The sequence below is a fragment of the Danio aesculapii genome, chromosome 5 (assembly GCF_903798145.1).
Source record: "Danio aesculapii chromosome 5, fDanAes4.1, whole genome shotgun sequence".
NCBI classification, from domain to species: domain Eukaryota; kingdom Metazoa; phylum Chordata; class Actinopteri; order Cypriniformes; family Danionidae; genus Danio; species Danio aesculapii.
The window spans coordinates 63163687-63188662 of record NC_079439.1 but is presented as its reverse complement, the minus strand read 5'-3'; the positions used below and the strand labels follow the sequence as shown (position 1 = coordinate 63188662).

The window sequence follows — 24976 nt, the reverse complement described above, 5'->3', positions numbered from 1 at the left end:
CTACACAAATAGTTTAATTAAAAGTAGGCTATGTAGACTACTGTAGGTCTATATTCTAAACTTGATCGTCATGTTTGAATTTCCATATTTTTGGCTCACTGAACCTTTTCAGATTTTTGCTCTTTCTGGCTATTACATTCACCTGCTGGGAAGTGCTATTATTATTATTTTCCCTCGCAAACACAAACTTGCAATCTTAAAATGAAAATCCGTTTAAATATGCCATGGATTCAAAGATACCTGTTTGATTTTTCACTCGTTCGTTATCAAGTGGCTGTAACTTTGATTGGTGATAGAAAGTCTTGATGGAATTCAACTGCGGATACTCACTTCAATACAACACATTTTTGTGACACTGTACAACAATAATTAATGTTTTTTCATTACTGTGAGAGGTAGGTGTAGGGTGGGGATGGAGGTAGGCATTAATAAAATAGTTTGTAATACATTTATAAATTAATACTATATGTTTTTACATTACCCGTGATGGCTAGGTCTATGGTTGGGTAGCGGTAGACGTTAATAAAATACAACTAATGGGTATTTAAATAAATAATATAAATAATTCTCGTTAACTTCCGCAGTTGTATCCCTTCTAGCAACAACCCGCCTCGGCCTGTTCCAATGCAGGATTCGCGGGGATGAGGAGTTCAGTCGTGCGCGCGAAGTCGTGTCAACACGATTTTGTCGCAACACACATAATATTTTACTTTACTTAAGAAATAACTGAGGGTCAAATTCACGTCTTTTGAACTTTATTGACGCAATTTTTTGCTGGTAAGCACAATTTGATTAAACGACGTGTATTTACCAGGTAACTACTAACGTTACGTGATTGACGTTAACGTTAGCAGAATTAATTTAACGTTAGCTAACATAAAGTAGCGTTAACAGCCAAAGTATTATATAAAATACTGTCTAAAACATATTTTTGAGCTAAGCGGAGAAAGTAAGAACACAAATACGGCGTAAAAAACGTAAATTATCGTTTAGTCGACGCAGTAAACACTGAATTGTAAAATTTCATGAGAATCCAGATCCATATATTTAGCTGGTAAGTGTTAACGTATACACCTATGAGAGATTTTAACTAATGGTAATATTTTCACTTGTACATCTTTCAGCCAGTGTGAGGAGTGATTCGACAGTATGTGGAGGAATGAAAATCAGAAACCAAACACAGGTAGGAATTGTCTAATTTAAAGGGCTATAACTTTATTAGAATTACACAACACACCGCAGGATTATGGTTATTTTGTCTTCTAAGTTATTATCTAACGTTAAGGGTCAAACAAATATTCAACTTCGCTGTCTGTTTTAGATGTGGGCTACAGTGATATTCTTTGTTTTGTAGAAATTAAACAACTTACTCATCCCACATAAAAAAACTAGAATAATTTGTAGTAAATACTATGCTATAGTAAAGTAATTGAATTAATTTGTTGTGGTAATTTGTAATACAACAACTATAGTATAGTAGTATATAGCAGAGATGCTCAAACTTGGGCCCTCGGGCCAAAGTTGGCCCATGGCATCCTTTGATTTCGCCAGCCATCCCATCTGAGAAGAGAGGGAGAATGATGGCGATGGTCTAGGTTTTGTCATTTCAAATTTGATGTAACCTTTTAATTGTTTGTTTTATTGTTAAGCTTTGAAAACGCTATCTGTAATTAAATATTTCAATTTAAGTGCTGTAGTTTAATTTAAAATGTGCATACTGTCACCCTATTAATAGTGGACAATGCAGAAACGTTGGTGAGCAAATCAAGGCAAAGGCAGATTCTGCTTGACTATTCAATTCAATTCACCTTTATTTGTATAGTGTATTCTGCATTCAATTCCACTGTGTTATAAATGGGATTGTTTATGTTTTTATTGCAATAAGTTATAATTAAAAAGTTATACTGCATTATACTGCAAAACGATTCTAAGCAATGTTTTCCACTTATTTTTAAATATTAGGAAATAAATGAGGAAATTAACCATGGGAACCTCTATCTAAAATAGTTTGGTATATTTATCTTTGGCCCACGGCTCTCAGTGATATTTGGTTTTTGGCCCTTCATACAAAAATGTTTAGGCACCCCTTTTATAGAGTATATAATAAACAAATACTGTGCTAAGTACTCTGCAGCTATATTGTGTATATTAAACATATCACAGTTTACTGGAGTAAAAACTAAAGTATACTACGATATTTATTAGTTTAAACTTCACGATTTTAATACTAAATTATACACAGTATATTAAAATCTACAAACACTATAGTATTTACAATAAATTAGTATTTTTGTCATGTCGGATGCTGTATTTCATATATATAAAAGAATAAGTGCTCATGATAATTTTCATTATATTTTAAATTATTAAAATGTCTAGCAGACAAATTGATAAAACCTTAAAGTTTGATGGATAGTGGCAAACTATGAAAAATATTTTAAAAAAAGACAATTAGCATTTTTTTTTGGTTGCACTGTGATCCTGTAAAATTTTTCCTTTTATTATGTCATGAAATGAATCTTGGTCTAAATTTGCCTGGTAAAAATTGTTAGGATTAGGGATGCTCCGATCGATCGGCCGGAGATCGGTATCGACTCATAATCACATTTAATGACTCGATCGATACATACCAATCTGGCTGATCTCATAAACCGATTGCTAGTGTTTGTTAATGAGTTTATAAGCAGAGGAAGATGCATGTGTGCACCTGGGTTATACTGATAGCAGTGCTGCAACATGTGACGAGGTAAATGATGCATGGGGGCGCAATCACTGCACATGCTTCACAGCAGCTAAAATAGATACAGATGTGGTGCAACCTCTGTTTATACAGTTTATTGGGTTGACTCGCATGAGTGATGGTCTCTTTGTTGCAGCCATTGTATATCCAGTGTTTTGAGCTGGTGAGCAATTAGCCCCATCTTGTGTCCAACTAAATGACCTCTCCCGGAAGCTCTGGGAGTCTCCCACATATTATTTATTATTGTCTGTAAAGATGTTTCTGTCCACACTAAATAGTTATAAGAGACATGTTTAAGATTATATGTAGTAATAATAATGTATATGATTATATGCAGCATCCTTAGTTTATTATCTTAGGTAAGGAGAGATCTCCACTTAAATATCATACAGGGAAAATGTGCTTCATGCAATGGAAAATTTACATAAAGCTTGAAGCATCAGAATCGGTACTCGGTATCGGTCAATCACCATGACAAGAAATCGATACTCTGTATCAGCTGTAAAAATCCTAATCGGAGCATCTGTAGTTAAGATATAAGCTATTGTTTTTAATGAATGACATTTTAGTGGGTGTCTTTCTGTCTATCAAGGTTTGGAAAAATATATGACAGCCATTAGCAAAAAATCATTCTTGCTCATAAAAATAATTTATATTTATATAGATATAAATTGGTCCTTCTTTATATTAGGTGGTCTTAACTAATATGTACTTGTACTGAAATTCATAATTTTTACAATATACTTATTGTGCAAATATGTTTTTCCATTGTACTTATGGTTGACTAAATACCTGCATATTTTTGTATCTGTAATTAATTTCTGTAATTACATGGGTAATGACACTGTTTACCATCCTTTACATCTTAACCCACACTTATCCAACCCATTCAACCAAGCCTGTCCATAACCCTACCCATTTCCCAATTCAAGAGCACAAGAAGTGTTCTGCAATACATTATAAACACAGTAAGTTATTTTCTGATGCAAGTACATAGTAGTTAAGGCCACCTAATATAAAGTGGGACCTCCTTTTTTCAGAGCGTTCGCTTATTTAAATTTGCCTAATCAGTCAAAATAATTGAATAAACTGCTTATCTGTGCTAATATGCAGTTAAAGTGTAATTCAGGTTGCTGGAGCCTGAAATCAAAGCAGAGTTTTGTCTTTCTGCAGGCTGCCTCTCCGTGCCTCTGTTTAATCAAAGGAAGAGGAGCAGGCTGCCTTTCACGTCTAATCCCTCTGAGAGTGAGCTCTTCACCACTAACCACTACAAAGACACAAAATCCTCATCTTCCTCCTCCTCCTCTGCTCTTTTTAGTTAGTGTTTCTACAGCGTCAGTCTCATATCTGATGCTGAATAAATAAGCTTCATGTCTAAATGAACTTTTTATGTCTTTCCTATTCACTTTCCAATTTGATTATTATGCTACTCCATATTTTTTTCATTTGTGCATAATGTAATAGCATCTAGATTAATTTAGCTTTTAAGTAAACTGGATTGACTTAATTGGGACCTTCAGACGTTAACATTTTACAGTACATGCAACAATACACACAATTCTAGGGCTGGTCGATATAACAAAACTTTCCTATCTCGATATACATAATCACAAATCAAATTGATAACAGCATACATCACAATATTGCACCTTTTATGTAAATACAATCAGTTAATAGTTGTAGCTGTAAATACAATCAGTTAATGCTAAGCTTGCAACTTTCTCACTTTGATGTTAGTCATGTTTGTGCCTAGCGGTGCGTAAGATTGCGGTCATCGAAATTTGAAAAATATTTCCATAAACAATTTTTTTGGCAACATCATAAAATAAATAATAGAGCATAATATAAAGCTAAAAAGTTTTATTACATCTATATAATATACACTCATCAGCCACTTTATTAGGTACACCTTACTAGTTCCAGGTTGGACCCCCTTTTGCCTTCGGAACTGCCTTAATTCTTTATGGCATAGATTGCACAAGGTACTGGAAATATTCCTCAGAGAATTTGGTCCATATTGACATGATAGCATCACGCAGTTGCTGCAGATTTGTCGGCTTCACAGCCATGATGCGAATATACCATTCCACCACATCCGAAAAGTGCTCTGTTGGATTGAGATATGGTGACTGGAGGCCATTTGAGTACAGTGAACTCATTGTCATGTTCAAGAAACCAGTCTGAGATGATTCACACTTTATGACATGACGCGTTATCCTGCTGGAAGTAGCCATCATACAATGGATACACTGTGGTCATAAAGGGATAGACATGGTCAGCAACAATACTCAGGTAGGCTGTGGCATTGAAACGATGCTCAATTGGTACTAATGGGTCCAAAATATGGCAAGAATATATCCCCCACATCCGAATGTCGCAGCAGAAATCAAGACTCATCAGACCAGGCAACATTTTTCCAGTCTCCTATTGTCCACTTTTGTTGAGCCTTTGCGAATTGTAGCCTCAGTTTCCTGTTCTTAGCTGACAAGAGTGACACCCGGTGTGGTCTTCTACTGCTGTTGCCCATCCGCTTCAAGGTTGGACGTGTTGGGAGTTCAGAGATGCTCTTCTGCATACCTCGGGTGTTATTTGAGTTACTGTTGCCTTTCTATTAGCTCGAACCAGTCTGGCCATTCTCCTCTGACCTCTGGAATCAACAAGACATTTGCACTCACAGAACTGCCGCTCACTGAATATTTTCTCTTTTTCATTTCATTCTCTGTAAACAGTAGAGATGGTTGTGTGTGAAAATCCTGGGATCAGCAGTCATGCCACTTTCAAAGTCCCATAAAATCGCCTTTCTTCTCCATTCTGATGCTTGGTTTAAACTGCAGCAGATCATCTTGATCCTGTCTACATGCCTAAATGCATTGAGTTGCTGCCATGTGATTGGCTAATAGGAAATTTGCGTTAACAAGCAGTTGGAAAGGTGAATAACCACCTTATAAAGTGGCCGGTGAGTGTATATCATTATATTGCACAACCCTAGTCATTATTAATATACAGGTCATATATTCTTTTTTTAGTGCCCAATTTATACATATGCAAACAAAGCATAACATGTCATTCCTCACAAGAGTTTTTTTTTTTTTTTACTGATCATGTCTTCTGAAATATAACCAAAAGTCCCTTTTTAGTTTTTGGTCAGAGTAGTCAATGGAACCAGCAAGCCAATCTTTCATCACAGCAAGCAGGTGGGAGATATACTCCTTCACCTGGTATGGCAGGACGAGGATACACACCTTTACCCCACCCCAGGAAACCAGCCTATGCCTGGTAAGTAAATGATGCTCTGCTAGCAAATAATGTCTACATAACACAAAGTTCTCAAAGCTGCTTTGTCCAAATCTGTTTATTTCTGCAAAAACACAGAAAGGTGTTATATCTCTTATTTTAAAACAGTAAAAATAAGACTGCACTGGATTGACACAGTAGAATAAAATGCTAATAATTTCAATGATATTTCAGTTAAGAAAAAGTATATATTTAAGTAACCTTTAGTAAGTGTAATGATGGACTTGTGGACGACAGGGGTTAGATCCAAATGCATCTTTATTCAGTTGTTTGGCAGGCAAGGTTCCATACAGGAGCAGACAGAATCCTACAGATAAGCCAAAGAGTAAACAGTGGAAAAGGCGAAAGGGTCTAGGCAGGCGGTAAACACTCATAAACAGTATAAACAAACAATGGATCTAAAAGCACCATTCTGCACCAACCACCAATCATTCTGGTTATATACCCCTATATACATTTCTGGAGAGCAAAATAAGTCCAAGAAGCTAAGGTTTTTTGCATTTTTTGTTTTCGCGAAACCACCAGAGGCCGCTGTGTACGGTTTTTCAGGCCTCAAATTTCTCTTGCGAGTGCCATTCACGCCTACTGTTATTGCGTTAATCCACTAGAGGCAGCTGCCGACTGACAGACTGACCAACTGACCGATCCTACCACTCTCCCCCTTCCCTAAATCCAACTAATAGTTAAAAAAAAAAAAAAAAAGCACAGATTGACCTGCTCACCCTCGTCCCCCAACCTCAGTGTTTTCAAAAGCAATCCAGAAAAAGAAAAGCCCTTTTTTACATTTGTTTATGTCTTACCTGCTTTCTGAAACCATTCTTCACCGGACTCAAATCCCGTTGTTGTGGTCAACTCCACTCTGCGTCGTCCTGCGCACCAACGTACATGTCGAGATACCGGACAAACTGGTAACAGTAAAAAAGCCATCCATATCGAGGTAAGCGGTCAGCTGGTAAGCAAGGAAAGGAACGGCATTATACTGCCCCATAGCATTCGTTTTAAAGATGAAATGCAGCCATACGTCGCTCTGGCTACATAATTCGTGATCTCCAGAAATGTATATAGCTATGTTTTCAGAATGAGCCTATGTTGCAAGACTCAGCACTGGATGTGTGAGTGAGTGGTGTATATATAGTTCATGTAATCAGTCATTAGGAGCATCAGCTGTAAGTGTGTAATCAGGAGGTGAACTGAAACCGGTGTGCAACTGCAGGGCATGATGGTATATGTAGTTTGATTGAATGACAGGGAGTCCTATCCAGCGATCCGAAGGCTACATCTGCACAGTAACACTGCAACTACAGTAGTTAACAATGAAAAAATAAAGCTTTTGAACATTTAAGCCAGGCCAGCACTACAGGAGTTTTTTAAACTGATTATCAAACCTATTTTCTTCTTTTAATCTCCAGCACACACCAAAATTGTGACAAATTACAATTTACAAGATAATATTAAAATTACATTTACAACTTTATATTTGAAAAATAGTGCTCTAATAGGTTTCTACAGTGACCTGGTGCATTCAAAACTGTGATGATGCATTGTTTCCAATCTTTCATAAGCATTCCTCCATCTTTGCAGTCCAATTTTCATTGATATTCCTATACTGCACAGGTGTCAAAACCAGTTCCTGGAGGGCTGGAGCTCTGCACAGTTTAGTTCCAACCCTAATTAAACAAACCTAATCAAACTAATTGAGTTCTTTAGGCTTGTTTGATACCTACAGATAAGTGTGTTGAAGCAGGGCTGGAACTAAACTCTGCAGGGCTCCGGCCCTCCAGGAATTGACTTTGACACCCCTGCTATACTGTATATCAAACATGGTTAATATGATCAGGGCAGCCTTGATGTAAAGATTGGGAGGTTTAAAATTTGATTAGTAAACACCCATCATTACTAGATAATCTGGGCTGAACATCAGCAATACTGTTGAAGTGTAAAGGTTATTGCAAACTGAATCCAAAACTTTCGTCCGTAAATTTCGCACGTTAAAAAAGTATGTTCGACCTCACATTGTGTGAATCCTTTGGGCACACTGCCTCCAAAACTTTCGTACGCCATAAAAAAAAATTCGAACCAGGTTCGTTTTTTTTTCTCCACTTTTCACATCGGAAAAAAGAGCTTTGAGAGGTGTTTTGACAGTTCAGAGCCACCATACTAAATACAGAATGTTATCATTTGAGTTACAGATAACTTTATGACAAACACAGTGCACAAAATAAAGACAGAATGTGGCGGACCGTTGAAAACCCCTAGATTCAGTGACTGATGCACCTCTGCCCTCCTGCTGTTTGGTGTATTCGTGTCTATACATTTGATGTACTGCTCATAGACATCATAATAGAAAGCATGGTCCACTTTCGGTTCGTTGCTTCGACACGTCAATGCGGCCACCATTTATTATAATGTCTATAGTAGCCCACTGTCAGTTTCTGTTCAGGATTTGTTTAAGTATGTGAATGTGTAAAGTATCACAAGCAATGTATCAAAATTCCACTGATTTTCTGAAATAAACTTTGCATTTCGGGATAATCCAGTGCAGCTCTCATGAGCTGAACTCTTCTTCCTCTCTATGCAGTATTGGATGAGCACAATACGTAGCCTATTCCTCTTTCTTTTTCTACTTTAGAGAAGAGAGCAGAACAAAGTGTCACTGCTTAAAATGTTTTGCATTTTTTCGTAATAGATTGATTAATACGCATCAGACTCAGTGTGCAAGGTTTGTTTACGAGACAATTTTTTTGCATATGAATTTGAAAAAATGCATATGAAAATTCCGACTTCAGTCTGCAAAGGCCTTTAGTCTGGCTTCAAGTTATCCTTCAAATATTATGACATTATATTTATTAATTGTCACTATTTTACCTTCAGGCCACAAGTAGGGCAACAAAGGCCTCCAGTAAGACAGGATTCAATGGCAAATCAGATTCATGGTGGCTTTCCAAGCAGTAGCTCAGCCTCGTTCGGCCAGCCCAGTTGGTCCAGTGGCATCCAGAATCAGCAGTCATTTAACAGGCCGACAAATGCCTTCAGAATGCCGTACCGTCCCCAGCAGTGTTCATCAGCAGCAGGAAACACTCAGGGCCCTCTGAATCACAGCGGCACGTGGAACTTCAGACCTGTTGGACCATCCACCAGTGGAATGTGGCCAAAAGAAAAAATTGACACCTCAGTTGTTCAAACCACACCAAAGCAGCAGGTGTGTGTTACTTTGTTTGGGCTAAAAGTCTCACTAGACTTTAAGGATGCTCAGTATGTTTTGCACACTGCAACATCAACATATGACAGCATATGATGTCAAAAAACAGGAAAAGTGCAATTATTTGCTTTATAGGCCAAACTTTTTTAACACTAAGACAAATTCTGCAGTTTTAATGGGTTTCAAGGGCGCATTTTTTGTCCTGAGTGTAACTTTTTTTGTACCTAGTGTAAATTGGTATATGAAAGTAAATTGCTGCCGTAAATTTAAGCTTTTGCACGCTGCAACAGTCGATATTGAAAACATATGGTGTCTTTTTTTTAGAAAATATTAATTCACACTGGTAAAGTTAATCCATTTTATAGTAGCTTTGAAGATAGTGGTAAAAATGTGCAAGGTAAAAAGTTATACCATGCACTGAAAAAAACATTTTTGTTACGTTTTTTTGTTTTTTGCCTTGTTACTAGTCCAAATGTCTAAAAATACCTAAATCAAGAAGCATTTTCTAGATTTATGATTTCTGATATGTATGTTTCCTAACAAGAAAATCTTCACAATTTACATACGATCACCTGCACACCACAAGTTAGCTCTATCACTGTCAACAAAAACCTACAAATAGCTACAAAAATACATCATAAATGTTTAATATATATTTGTTTGCACTTTCACTGACTTTCATTTATTCACTTTATTTATTTTTTAAGTACTGAATATTCAATCATGCTAAGGGAGTTAAATTACAGTCTGTTTACATAATGCCACTGTTGTTGTTTTTTATGAAAAAAAAACTTATTACTATAAACTTGAATAAATTGGGGATTAAAAGCAAATTTCTTTTGGTCTAATAATAAGTTTTATGCAGCATCACATAAAAAAAAAAGACTACACTCACACACACAAATTTCTCTTGATATGTATACAAAACAGGAAAAATTCAAGATTTGCTTCATATGCCAAAAGTCTGGAGCTTAAATAACACTGGGATAAAATGCTGCAGTTTTAGTGGGTTTACAGGGGGCCTTTTTCTGTCCAGAAGGTCCTTAGTGTAACTATTTTGTACCTAGCGTAAAACGATTTGTGAAAGGAAATTAATTGCCTAAATTTATGATGCTTTACATTAAAGCAGCCAAAAAAGACAAAAAGCAAAAATATAAAAAGATGCACAAGAGTTAAACTTCCAACATCTCTGCCAATCTTTATTTGAAAAACATTTTCTACGGAAGATTAAGTTGAAATAGTTATTAACACAATGAGGCTGTAAAAGTGGATTAGATGAGTTCACCTGTTCAGCATGATGAAGTTTAATTTCCCTGACAATGTCTGTCGTCCTATTTAGCAGTTCGTTTGCGACAGTCTTTTTCAGAATGTATTTTGTTGTAGAATAAAAAGTGCAAAATATTTTTGATCCTGTGTTAACATATCTTATTTTTGAGCATTTAACCAGAAATACATCTGAAAAAAAGTATTGACTTAATTTGGCATGTAAAAATAGTAATACATCAGTAAAACAGATCTCATCTTCCACATTTTGATCTCTATTTATCCTTTCTAAAGCCCACCATCTACTGTACTTCCATTATATTTATTTGTTTGGAAGAAATTGTTGAAATGTTTGTTTGTTTGCATGTTTTCTTTCATATCACATCTTTGTGTACACTGCTTTTTTTTTCAGAGATGTTTTTTATGACAGAATAAAATGTTGTTTTAACATTTCTGATTTATTTTCTCATGTGCTGCGCAGAAGCCCAGTCGTGAGACATCGATGCGTGTTATTACTGCTGTAATTGAAGGCATGAAGCACTGGAGCCAGTACAAGAACCGGGTACCTATGCTATTCGAGATCTTTGGTGAGGACACTATCACACACGTGGTTCTTATTGATCTGAATCTGTATCTAAAAAGTCCTGACTCTCTTTACAGCTACTCTGGACTCAGCAGTTACAGTTGGAGAACACGGCGCAAAGAAATTCCTCATGAGGGACGATAAACATGTGGTCCAGTGTCTTTACTATGAAAACGTGAGTCTGGGAATGTTAGTCCTCCTGTGGTGGATCTACTATTCTGCATTTTATTCATTCATTTATTAATTTTCATTCGGCTTAGTCCCTTACTTATCAGGGGTCACCACAGCAGAATGAACCGCCAACGATTCCAGCATATGTTTTACACAGCGGATGCCCTTCCAGCCACAACCCAGCAGTGGGAAACACTTATACACTTGCATTCACACATGCAATCATACGCTAAGGCTAATTTAGTTTATTCAATTCACCTATACATGCAAACTCCACACAGAAATGCCAACTGGCCCATCCGGAACTCGAACCAGTGACCTTCCTGCTGTGATGCAACAGTGCTAACCACTGAACTGCCTTTTGCATTTTAAAAACATTCTGCAAAAAACATTACTGTTCCAAAATTTGGGGTCATTTTCACTTTTTACTGAAAAAATAATAGTTTTATTTTTCATCAAGCAAGAAATAAAAGTGACTAAATGTAACTAAAGAATTGTATAGTGTTCAAAAATGTATATATTATTTTTTTAAAACTTCCTATTCATCAAAACATGCATAAATGTTTCAGTACAAATATAAAACAGCTTTTTAAACAGATTTAACATGATTGAAATTGTACTCAAAGATCAAATTAGTGTATTAGAATGATTTCTAAAGGATCATGTGACACTGCGGATAGAAAATGTATAGTGAAATAAATGCAGGTTTTGATTTACTAATTTATTTTGATTTAATCAAGGTAAATTACATAAAAAAGTAACAAATAAAATGTAGCTTTGGTTTATATAAAAGAGCTCTTTTGAATGTAAAAGTCTTACTTAGCCTAGACATATAAATAGAAGTGTATATTTATGATCAACAGTAAAAAATTGTACCTCTTGCCAACAGGGAAAACCACCAACAGTCAAGAAAGCTTAAATAGACTATATGCACAGCTAGTGTTTTTCAGCAAATGATGAACTTCCGGTGAAAGCTTTATGTGACTATTTTCAATTTCATAAAGTTCCTTTCATAGCATCAATGTTATAATGTAATTCAAATATAATCAGTTAAATAGACTTAAGCATTCATTTGGTTGTTAAAGCATAAAAAGAGACGAAAGACCATTTAAACGCAGACATCGTCATTAGCAGCAGGCTAGCGCAAAAACTCCATTAAAAATACAGGAGTAAAATTAATTTCCATATTTTCCAGACATGGCATGGAAAAATGTAACATAATTTAGTGCTTCTTGCTTGGTCTAATACCCACATATCGTATCTCAGCCAGGCAGTGAAAAATCACTGTATTTTTTAAGTAATCAGATCTTAAACACAGTGAATTTGTATGGGATGACAATTAACCAGAAGCCCTGGGGCTGGCTGACTGAAATTAAGTCAGTGTGCATATACCCCATTATTTAGTGTCATAGCTTTGCAATCAAAAAATGTTATTATAATGGAAGTCAATACAGCAAAAACAGCCTCCAATATTATGAAAGTGTAGTAAATTTGTCCAGTGTGCTGTTGATTTTTTTTTTTTTTTAATTTAAAAGCATTTTTCCCAAAATGTGTGTCAAGATAATATTTTTCACCAAAAATCGTTCCATTTGCTGAAACAGAAAGTTCTGGCCAAATTAAGACTCAATCACCCCAGAGTGGATGAAAACATCCCCAACATAACATAAGGGTTAAAATACTTTACATTATATTTTTCTAGAGAAATAATCATGCTGTTTTATATTTATGTTATTCCTTAGGACCAGACACTGCCCAGACTGATCAGAGGTCAGGTGCATCGCTGCGTTGGAAACTACGACAGGGATAAAGACATAATGAAGTGTGTGTCCGTGCGAGCTGCTTCACTGTCAGAGCAAAAAAATGCCCAGGAGGCTGTGAGAGCGTCAGACGCAGAGTTGAGGAATGTGCTGCTGACTCTGAGTGAAATCTGATGTGCATCCAGGAGGTAGAACAGTCGAAACATTAAATCAACACAGACTTTTATGGAAGTGGGGCTTGGTTTTGTTTTAGTTGTGATCTAGTTTAGAGATGAACCAACAATGAATGAATGCCAGTTACAGTTTAGATGCATTCGCAATATATAGATGCAAATAAAATATGTCGTTTAGATTAATTAAATCCATTTTAGTTGCTGTGTACATGCAGATGTTGCATTTGAGTTGTATTGTTGTGTTCTTATATTTATATATTTTATATATATACACATGCAATTTTTTTTTGTGCGCTGGGCAATAATTAATTGCAATTAAGCACATCTAAAATAAAAGTTTGTTTTGACATAATATGTGTGTGTTTATATATATATATATATATATATATATATATATATATATATATATATTTATTATGTATAAGATACTCATGTGAGTTAATAGTAACAAAGCTTTACAAAACAATTTTGCTACATAGATTTATTTGTACATAAATATTAAATTTGTATCATTATATATATATATATATATATATATATATATATATATATATATATATATATGTATGTATATATATGTATGTATATATGTATGTATGTATGTATGTATATATGTATATATATATATATATATATATATATATATATATATATATATATATATATATATATATATGTGTGTGTCAAATATATGCATGCGTGTGTGTTTTTATATATACATAATAAATATAAACACACATATATTGTCAAAAAAACTTTTATTTTGAATGTGATGCCCAGCACTCATTTTATTTGATTCAGTTCTAATTTATAAGCATGTATATCATTAATAAGTGCATTAAAACAAATTTGTGTTCAATTTCCAACTTGGGAAAAAAAAGCTTTATTGGTTTTTCAATTCAAAAGATGTCAATTTTTTATGTTTATGAAATTATTTATTACAAAGAAGAAACACATAACAGCAATTCATTAAGGATTTCAAAGGTTAAGCAAACACAATGATGAGGTAACATCTCAAAATATATCTTTCAAAACCATCAGGATGCCATGTTACAGTATTATTTACAACCAAAACATCACAGTGGGAAACCCACAGCACTAATCTACAAGATCTAAGATCTACCAGTGGTCAGACTTCACAAACATGATCATAAACTCAACTCAAGAATGCAAGTTGCCTTCGCATCAAGGCAGTCAGAGGACGTCATTTAAAGGGCCTGCCATGATTGACATCTGATGCCAGTTTAAAAGTTGTGCTCTGTCCTGTGAGCTACAGCTTACCCCTAACAGTTAAATGTACACATGTCTGAGGGTTGTGTTTTCTTTTCTTCATTTTTTGCTGTACGCTCGTCGATATGATTATAGAAGTTGAAGGTTAATATACTGAGGGCAGTTTAGTGCCAATATTTTGAGCAGGTCTGAATACATAACACACAAATAAATCAACACAACAGCAAAAGTGAGCCAAGTGCAATATGGAATGATCCAAGTAGAAGCTTTAGCTTCACCGTATTGCAGTGCCAAGATTAAATGCATTGGCACATTAGCTTGATTTGATCTTTACAGCTAAATCTCTCAAAGTAATTCATAAATCTGTCATCACAAATCAGGAATAAATTAGTTGTTCACTGACTTGCTAATTTAGCTTTTATTGTTTCATTCGTTTTTGCAAACCCTTCAAAAACAAAACAAACTCCGTTATTAAAGACTTCCTGCGAAAAGGAATCACCATGAAAGATGAAGACATACTGAAATTATAGCATAACAAGAAAGCGTTTACAAAATATTTCACAAGTAGATTACCTGATGAAAGGTACTTAAGTCTTAGCAATGGTCAGAAGGCACATGTTGGTTAGAAGTTGGTATTTTCCAAAACATCCCAGCAGGCACAGAACGTTAACATGATGTCAGATTGACGGTGTACCCCGTGGTGGAACGTTGCATTTTTTTGGAAATTAAAATTGGGTTGACGTCAGAACCTAATGTCAGGTTGACATAGATGTCCAACCTAAAATCAACCAAATATCAACGTCTAATGATGTTACAGCTTGGCGTTGTGTGGATGTTACCACTATGACGTCTATCAGACGTTGGATTTTGGTTGCCATACCTGATGAATAAATGTCAGTATTTGACGTCAATATGACGTTGGTGTAAGATGTTGGCTCGACGTTGGATTTTGGTCACTTTTCAACACAACCTAAAATCACTCAAATATCAACATCTAATGACGTCACAGCTTGACGCCGTGTGGATGTTACGACTATGACGTCTATCAGACATTGGATTTTGGTTGTCATACCTGACAAATAAATGTCAGTATTTGACGTCAATAGGACCTTGGATTTTGGTCACTTTTCAACAACCTAAAATCAAGGTCATTTCACACCGTTATTAGACGTCAAAATTACCTTGCCCTTAGACGCTGGTTAGATATTGAATTTTGGTCACCTGACATCACGAGCTAAATCTAACCTAATATTAACACCTTATGGCGTTGTGTGTCTGCTGGGATAGTTGGTGTGTGTGTGTGTGTGTATGTAACCAAGCTCAACTTTAATTCAGAATAGCCTGAATAACAATCCTGAATAATTCAATACTAGTAGGTGTTACTGTAAAGACAGAGAAAAGAGGCTTTGGAGCATTTCTTTTTCACTCAGTTTGGGAAAACAAAGTTTTATGTGTAGGATAGCTTCACATTATTTTCTTTTTTTTTTTTTTGGAGAAAGGTCAATGCTTGCGATCCATCCATGGGAGTTTGAAGCAACGGCCTTGTCCATGTAATTAATACAGTTCCTCTATGCCTCTCGCAGGGTTATATATGAAACAAATTGAAGAAAATACAGACAGAAGCCTGCCAATAGAATAAAAAAGGTCAGTTTACTTAAGCCACAGTGTTGGTCCTTGAATAAGTACTATATCAGGTGCTAGAAACTGTATGAAGTGAAAATTGTCCTCCAGTTGTCAGATTCATGGAGTTTAAGTTTCTCATGATGAAACGTGGATCCATTTGCGTAGAAGTCCACAAAAACGTCCATCTAAAAAGGGACTACATTTGTTTTTTGTTCTTTTTTTAATTCAGTGCATGCCGTGTCAAGTCTTCATTAAAAAAAGTTTAGGGAAATTATTCCTCAATTTCATTTAATTTGCTCTTTTTGGTTTTGATCCTTGCAAATGAAATGTCAGATATCTTAATTTGCCCCATTTGACGTTGTTTTCAATCGTTAGTCCTTAGAGCTGTTTAGCCTGGACAATTTAAACAGATAAAGTTTTAAAATAACTTTAAAACAAGGGAAAGAAAGACAAAAATCCTCTTAATCCTTTTCAAATGAGTTTTTCACCTGGCACGTTGACTGTGAAGAGGAAAAAAAAAGTAAGAGTAGAGGAGGTGAAGGGTCTCGAGTTCTGCTCATCATCTTAACGACATCATTACCAGCTATGGCGAATGATGCTGAGACTGTGCCTTAATCCAATCATATTTTAGTTATGACGGGGGCACTGGCTGAATATTGTAGGAGGATTAGTGCTCTATAAAAGTGTGGGCAATGGAGTGGGTGACAGATGCTCCTTGGGGGCATACTTGGCGAAAAAGGGCAGGAATAAGGTGAGCATGACGCCCACAACAGCCAGCATGTAGCCCCATCCTATCTGACAGTCCCCGGCGTAGTAGATGTCGGAGTCTCCGCAGAAAGACTGCACCAGGCTGGAGTTGAGACCGAACGGGTAAACCAGTAAACCAGACGCCATAATGACCACTAGAGAGAAAGAGAGAAAAACAGAGAAGAAATTAATTAATTTAACGAGTGGAAAAAAAAAAGTCAAAGAGTACTATAATTTTATTTTTAAGAAAGTATCTGTCACGTTCACCAGCAATCCAGCCTGTGCAGATCGCTGGTATACACACAGATCACTAACGGACAACAAATCCGCTATTTCAAGAACTACAAGATCCAGTCATGCACCACACACTCACACCTGTTCCCGTTTCCCATTGATTAGACTCACACAGCTGAAGCTTCTCATGGACTGATTACACTCACATATATACATCTCACTCTAACACCATCATTGCTGAGTCTTGTTAAACTGATTAGTGAACATCATGACGCGTTTGCCTTGCCCATTGCTTTGTTTTGTTTGTTTATGTTGCTTGCGTGCTGCCTGTACTGACCATTCGCCTGCTTATTGACCATGACTCTGGATTGCTCGTATACATCTGTTTGCTCCTGTGTTGACTGTTGCTTGCCTGACCATTCTCTTATCAATAAATCTGCGTTTAGATCCAAACTCCGCTGTAAGCGTCCCACTTCACATTACAGTTAAGTATGACATTTAAGCATGAATTAATTAAATACAGAAAATATATTGGTTCTTGCATAAAAAATGATAACAGCGTATTACAACTTTTTTCCTATTTGATTATATGTTTTTAAAAATTAAGTTAAAAAAGTAAATAAATAAGAAAAGAATAAGAAAAAAAATAAATTTTAAGATGGTTTATAGAAGCCACCCACTAAAAATATCATTAGCTCTAATAAATAGTTAATATACCAAAGAATCTTGTCAGGTATATTTATGTCACGATCACCAGCGATCGTAACTTCCTAGATCGCTGGATCTCACACACATTCACTTGGACTACAAATTCCGCCATTCATGGACTACATTTTCATACATGCACTCCGTTCCACAAACACACATGCTTCCTCATATTCACTGATTACACTTGCACCAGCTGAGGATTGTCAGAGACTGATTACACACACTATTTAAACAACACACACTCTCTCTTCCATTGCCGAGTCTTGTTAGCTGTATAGTGACATTACAACGCGTTTCTCCAGGTCTTGTTTCTCCGTGTTTTGATCTTTGCTTTGTATACTTTTCTCATTGTTTGCCGCCTGCCTTCTGACCTCTCGCCTGTTACATTTGACCACGATTCTGGATTGCCTTTATACATCTGTTTGCACCTGTGTTGACCATTGCCTCCCTGAGTTTGAATAAACCTGCACGTGGATCCTAAACCTCAGTTGTCTCTGTCACTCCCCGGGTTACAATTTAAAAGAAGAAGGATTTAAAAAATGTATTAAAAAGTATTAAAAAAAACCAAACATTGCAGCCGCAAAATAATAATTAATTGTCATTTAAAATGTCTATACTTTGGAGCTGTCCTTCAAAGCCCTTTTTTTTGCCCATTTGTCAGCAAAACATTTAAAAAAAAATAAAGAAATATGGCTTGTTAATGGAAAATATGTTTTATAAAAATCACTTTCATCAAGTTCATTTGATTTGGACACCAAACCTGGAAAAATTGATCGGGTTTGTTAATATTAGGGACTAAGCCAAAAAAAAAAAATGAATGAATGAATGTTAATATTGGGCAGTCTGTCAAAAGTAAACAAATTAATTGTTAAAACAAAACATTAATAAGAAAGGAATACTAAAAATGTTTTTTTAATGTATAAAAATACAGCTGAATACATTTTTAAGGCTGAAGTGAGTAATTGATAAGGTAATTAAATCAAAGTCAGCTTTATTGTCAACTCAAAAAAATGTACAGGACATACAGAGAATTGAAATTTTGTTACACTCAGACCAAGTAAGTACATAATTGTTGCCCTTAATAATACCCCATAAAATACATATTTTAGTCCAAAACACTGAAAACCACACAAAAATTTTATTAAATCATTTAGACTAGAGTAGATTTAACATTCAACATTTCATATTAAATTCAGTGTTACTGCTCATTTCTTTGCGATTTCTCAAATTCCGTGCATGGTCTGAATATAGTTGGTAATGAATTTACTTGTAGTAGCAACAGCAATGCTCATGATGGCAGTAGAGAGCCATGTTTCTGTTGAAGATTCCAATCAACAGAGCATTAATGGAAGAAAGGCCCACTATACCGTTTCCAATTCTGCCATAGAAATATCAAATATGCACAAAAACCATCAGCCCATAAATGTCCGAGGTCAAAATTAACTAGATGACTGACAGTCCTTGGGTGTGGTTTTCTTTTTTCAGTCAGTATCAGTGCTCGCTCTCCATGGCTGAACAGCAGAGCTCTAAAAATTCCTGTCAAATATCTAGTCAGTCAGGAGATCTTACTGGTGCATGTGCAGTTAATTGGAATAAAGTGTGGTTACTATGAGAGTCGAAGCAAACTAATATAACTTTTAAAAATGTTAACTGACTATTTGAATGAATACTTCACTCAAAAATAAAAATTAGCCGTTAATTATTTCATCCTCGACCATGCAAATATGTTAGTGTTTTTTTTTTCAGTAGAACATTGCTAAAACCATTGTCTTTAGTGGTTCATACATTGAAAAAAGGTATTTTTTGCTGTTTGTTCAAGCTACTTAAATAAAAAATGAGTTAAATCAACACAACTCTTGAGTTTTTTCACTTAAAGTACACTTAAATTTGCTACGTTAACTTAATCGATTTGTATTGGGACAACACTAATGAACTGTGTGGAACCCTGCATTTTTTACAGTGTAGGTCAACGGTCAAATAAACACCCCCAAAAACTTAGGATTTAAGGACATATTCAGGTTTTTTGCACAGACTTTATAAGACTTATAGTTGCTTATAGTTATAGACAAGCTAACACCTTACAATAATGTTCAATTAGTTAGACTTAAGCGTATATCATCAGGAGCCATGGGAATTCATTTTGATTTGCCTGCTCATGTTTTTGACTCTAAGAAGTGCTGGTGGCCATTGACCTGCAGTTTATGAATCAACAAGGAAAAAAGTCACCTACAGTTGAAGTCAGAATTATTAGCCCCCACTGTTTATTTTTTTCCTAAATTTCTGTTTAAAGGAGATTTTTTGCAACACATTTCTAAACATAATAGTTTTAATAACTCATTTCTAATAACTGATTTACTTTATCTTTGCCATGATGACAGTACATAATATTTTACTAGATATTTTTCAAGACTCTTCTATTCAGCTTAAAGTGACATGTAAAGGCTTAACTAGGTTAACTAGACAAATTAGGGTAATTATGCAAGTTATTTATAACGATGGTTTGTTCTGTAGATTATCGAAAAATATATAGCTTAAAGGGGCTAATAATTTTGTCCTTAAAATGTTTTTTTTTTTTTTTTATTAAAAACTGCTTTTATTTTAGCTGAAATAAAACAAGTTAATCAGACTTTCTCCAGAAGAAAAAATTATTATCAGACGTGCTGTAAAAATTTCTTGCGCGGCTAATAATTCTGACTTCAACTGTATATCTTCGATGACAGTAGAGCGAGTAAATAAAGAGCGAATTTATATATTTGGTTAAATTATTGAATTAAATACATAATAAATAGTAGTTATAAACATTTTGGGTTACCTTTTACACTACCATACACTTCAAAAGTTTGGAATCAATCTTATTTTTAAAAATGTTTCTTTATTTAACAAAAATTCATTTCAATTAATTTAAAAGTGACAAAATTATAAAAGTAAAAAAAATCTATACATATAATATAATAGTATGAAGGTTTGTTTACACAAAATTACAACTAAGTCCTTTATTCTCACTTTTTCATGCAACGCTGGGTTAACATTTCACAGCTGAGACTTAGCTTTAAGTTGGAATTGCAATAATTTTTTTTTAAATATAAATACTGTATCTTGCAATTAATTTTGTTTTTCAAATTACTTTTTTAATTTTAAGTTTAAATCTGAATTCTACTTTTTGTCAGAATCATTTATACAGTTGAAGTCAGAATTATTAAACCCCTGAATTATCAGCCTGCCTGTTTATTTTTTCCCCAATTTCTGTTTAACAGAGAAAAGATTTTTTCAACACATTTCTAAACGTAATAGTTTTAATAACTCATTTCTAATAACTGATTTATTTTATCTTTGCCATGATGACAGGAAATAATATTTGACCAGATATTTTTCAAGATACTTTTATATACAGTGGCTGAAAGTGACATTTAAAGGCTTAACTAGGTTAATTAGGTTAACTGGGCAGGTTAGGTTAATTAGGCAAGTTATTGTATTATGATGGTTTGTTCTGTAGACAGTCGAAAAAAAATTAGCTGAAAGGGGCTAATAATTTTGACCTTAAAAAACAACTTTTTTAATTAAAAACTGCTTTTATTCTAGCCGAAATAAAACAAATAAGACTTTCTCTAGAAGAAAAAATATTATCAGACATACTGTGAAAATGTCCTTGCTCTGTTAAACAATATTTAGGAAATATATAAAAAAGAAAAAGAAAAAAAATTAAAGGGGGGCTAATAATTCTGACTTCAACTGCCTTACACACTGTAAAACCCAACAGTCAACTTTCTCAAATAAAAATGAGTGTAGTTAACTCAAAATTTACTGAAAGTTAATTCAACTTACTTGAAAAGAGTTTTGAACTCGTTGAAGGTGATGAGTTAATTAAATACCTCATTACTTCAACTTAAATGGAGTAAGTTCACAGTACTCATATAGATTAGTTTTTTTAACTCAAATGGTTTGTAGCAATCGGTTTCCTCAAGCGGTTTGAGTTGCCTTAACTTATTGGGTTTTACAGTACTCAGTTGGTTTGAGTTCTCTAATTTATTGGGTTTTACTGTGCTTAAATTGCTTCGTTTACTCAAATGGATTAAGTTCACAGTACTCTTTAGGATTCGTTTTTGAACATAAATTGTTTGTTGCAATCGGTTTCCTCAAATGGTTTGAGTTACCTTACGTTTTTGTGTTTTACAGTGCAACTGCACTTTTAAATGAGATATTAATCAGAATTTTGATTTAAACACAATTGCAAGTTGCTAAATTGAAATAAAGTCACAATTCTGAGAAAAAAAGCCAGAACACTGAGATTATATTATATAGATTGGTTATTACATTGTAAAGGCAATTACATTCTTCCATATGTATGACGGTGTCCACAAAATTATCAACGTTTTCAACACTGATAATAATAAATAATAGGAAATGTTTCTTGAGCATCAATCAGCATATTAGAATGATTTCATACGGATCATGTTATAAATATGACCTGAATAAATATGGTAAAATAATCAGCTTTGCAATAAAAAATCATATTCAACAAAACAATAAAACCACAGTAATTTCTTTACATTGTAACAATATTCAAACATTACAGTTTTTACTGTATTCACCTTATTCTCTGCGTATGAGCGGGCGCAGCCATTTGAATCTTTTTGGCTGGAGACTTCCGGTCTCATTCACTTCCATTCATTTTTAGATATTAAAAACAGCTCGTTCTGCTGCTTCATGATGCAAACTGATATTTTCTTATTATATTATTCTATTTTGTCTGTATAATCATGGACACATTTGTTAGTAGAGCAAGTAGTTTGACCGTGTTCTAAAACAATCGCAAAAACGAGCACACTTCCGCATTGAAGAATAGGGTCAACATTTGATCCTATAAATGTAGCCTTGGTGAGCACAAGAGACTTCAGCAACACACAAGAAATTATTACTAATATTTAAAATGATTAAATCCAAAATTATTTTTATTCTCAGACATTGTGCAGTGATGCCATAAACCGTTATATTGGAAATTACATCATACCAATATGATCAGCATCCACAATCAGTTGAATCATTACCAATATCACATAGAAACCCCAGGTATAGCACTCAACTTGCAGCATAACCGGTTAATAGCTGGTTAATGGCTAGTGTGGCCCAGGGGTGCAGACCATCTTAATTGATCTCTCTATTATCGCTCTTCAGCCCCTCCACACAAAAAAAGCACCCAGAATCCCATCTCATGCCAGCCGCCACACTGCTTTTTCTTTCAGTTTAATGGCCTGAGATCCAGCTGTGCTCTACATTGGCCTGTGTTTATCAGCAGGAGCTTGACATCTCAAAGCTGCTCTGCTAATGACATGCTAATGTCCTTCTCTATCTCTCACTGTATCCACACACAAAAACGCAGCTTCTCCGGCAGAGGGGAGTAAATGCTATCAGTGGATGTTTACGCTCATATGACAGGGCCTTCAATAAAACTCAACAAGCTATTCAATAAAATTTTCGAAGGCAATCATCAGTAAAAAAAAAAAAACATAGAGAGAGCACAACTGTATGGAGTTTAATTAAAGCGGGTCACTTCAACAAAAAGCGCTTCACTGCAGAGGCTTGCAAAGCTCAGGGCCAATTGCGGTCTGGATCAGATAATTTTTTGAGCCTGTGTGTGTGTGTGTGTGTGTGTGTGTGTGTTTGTGGGGGAATGCTTGGCTACAAAAGTGCACCTTATCAGACGTTGAACTGCAGTAGCTTCAAAGTCTGCATCGGCTCGATTCTCAGATTGCACAGTGTTACAAAGTGGACTTGATGGTATTTTGGTCAGTTGTTTGGACATGTGGCTTTCATCCGAAATTTTAGACACTTAAAAGTGACCAAATTGAGAGTCAGGATCAATGAGTGCATGAAGCTAAAAGAGACATTTTTTTTTTAATGAAAAAGAAAAAAACATTTAGTTTACACATTTAGACAAAGATTTAGGGGTCAGGACATATTGCCTGTTGCCACAGAATATAAGCAAATGAAAATATATTTTATAAAATATTATTTCCTTGCTATTTTTTTTACTAAACGCATATTTTACCTGAACAGCAACTTGACATTAATAGTGAACAAAAAAAATATTGATATTATTTATACACAAATGGTAACACTATTTTAAAGGTACAATTCACACTATTGTCACGATCACCAGTGATCTAACCCTCATAGATCGCTGGAGAACATTCACTTTCACTCAGACTACAATTCTGCCAGCATATGAACTACAACTCCCTTCAGGCACCACACAAACACACCTATCCCGGTTCTCCATTGATTACACGCACAGCTGGGAGCTGCTCAAGACTGATTACATGGACCATACAAACAGCTCACACACATACATTGCTGAGTCTTGTTGGTGCATACCCTGCAACATTACAAAGCGTTTTCCGTGTTTAGTCTCTCTGTGTTTTGACTCTTGCCTTATTTTATTGTTTATCCTGCCTGCCGCCTGTATCTACGCTTCTGCATTTCCCTGTATGTTACCATTTGCTCCTGATTAGGCATGGGACGATAACCGTTTTCAAGGTATACCGTGGTTTGGGAAAGTCAAGGTTTTAAAACCTCAATATCCCAGTAATACCGTTCCTAAGGTATGTGTAGAAATTTTGCATTTCCAGCAGAAAAAAAATATCCAAAGACGCCTTATTAAATTGTAAGAAATCAGTGTTTTTGAAACAAATGAAGACAGAAGAAGTCAATGATTCATTTGAATTATATAGCCTGACGTGTTTACTGCTCCAAAATATAAATCTTTCAAAAAATATAATATATTTTTAAAGGGGAAAAAAGTTTTTGTTTTTACCCAGACATTTAAAAAGAATATATTTTAGAGCAGTGAGCACAAAACCGTGATACCGTAAAACTTTGAAATTTTGATCCAAGGCTATCATACCATCAGAATCTTGTAACGGCCCATGCCTACTCCTGATTGTGACACCTACTTGATCATTCTCTGTGTATTAAAGTACTGCATGTGGATTCCCAACTCCATTGTCCAGTATCCTCAAGTTACAAAAATTAACAAACCATTAACTAAGGTTATAAGCTCAATAAACTACTAATTAGCTACTTAGTAGCAGTTAGTAAGGTAGTATGTGGGTTTAGGTATTGCGTAGAATAAGGGGTTTTGAATAAGATCAAACTTTATAAGTACTAAGTGAAGTTTTACAAACCAATTTATGAACTCTTAATACCATAAGTAGGTAATAAGCCAGTCGTTAATAATGTGAATTAAACACTAAACTA

The 24976-nt window shown here is 34.9% G+C and overlaps 2 protein-coding genes across 2 annotated transcripts in view; one reads left to right on the top strand and one right to left on the bottom strand.

Annotated features, from left to right (window-relative positions):
- The first annotated feature begins 2693 nt into the window (after positions 1-2693).
- LOC130228725 (spermatogenesis-associated protein 22) lies at positions 2694-13274 on the top strand. Its single transcript, XM_056457161.1, has 7 exons — positions 2694-2746; positions 3870-3985; positions 5878-6016; positions 8906-9233; positions 10978-11083; positions 11157-11254; positions 12990-13274. Exons 1-7 carry the CDS (start codon positions 2694-2696, stop codon positions 13179-13181), a joined length of 1032 nt encoding a protein of 343 aa, XP_056313136.1. The 3' UTR covers positions 13182-13274.
- An 825-nt stretch (positions 13275-14099) lies between these two features.
- Positions 14100-24976, bottom strand: part of LOC130229712 (LHFPL tetraspan subfamily member 7 protein) — a 217228-nt gene continuing 206351 nt past the window's right edge. Inside the window, exon 3 of the mRNA XM_056458654.1 lies at positions 14100-16935. Coding sequence (XP_056314629.1) covers positions 16709-16935 — 227 coding nt within the window. The 3' untranslated portion in view covers positions 14100-16708. The remainder of the gene's footprint in view (positions 16936-24976) is intronic.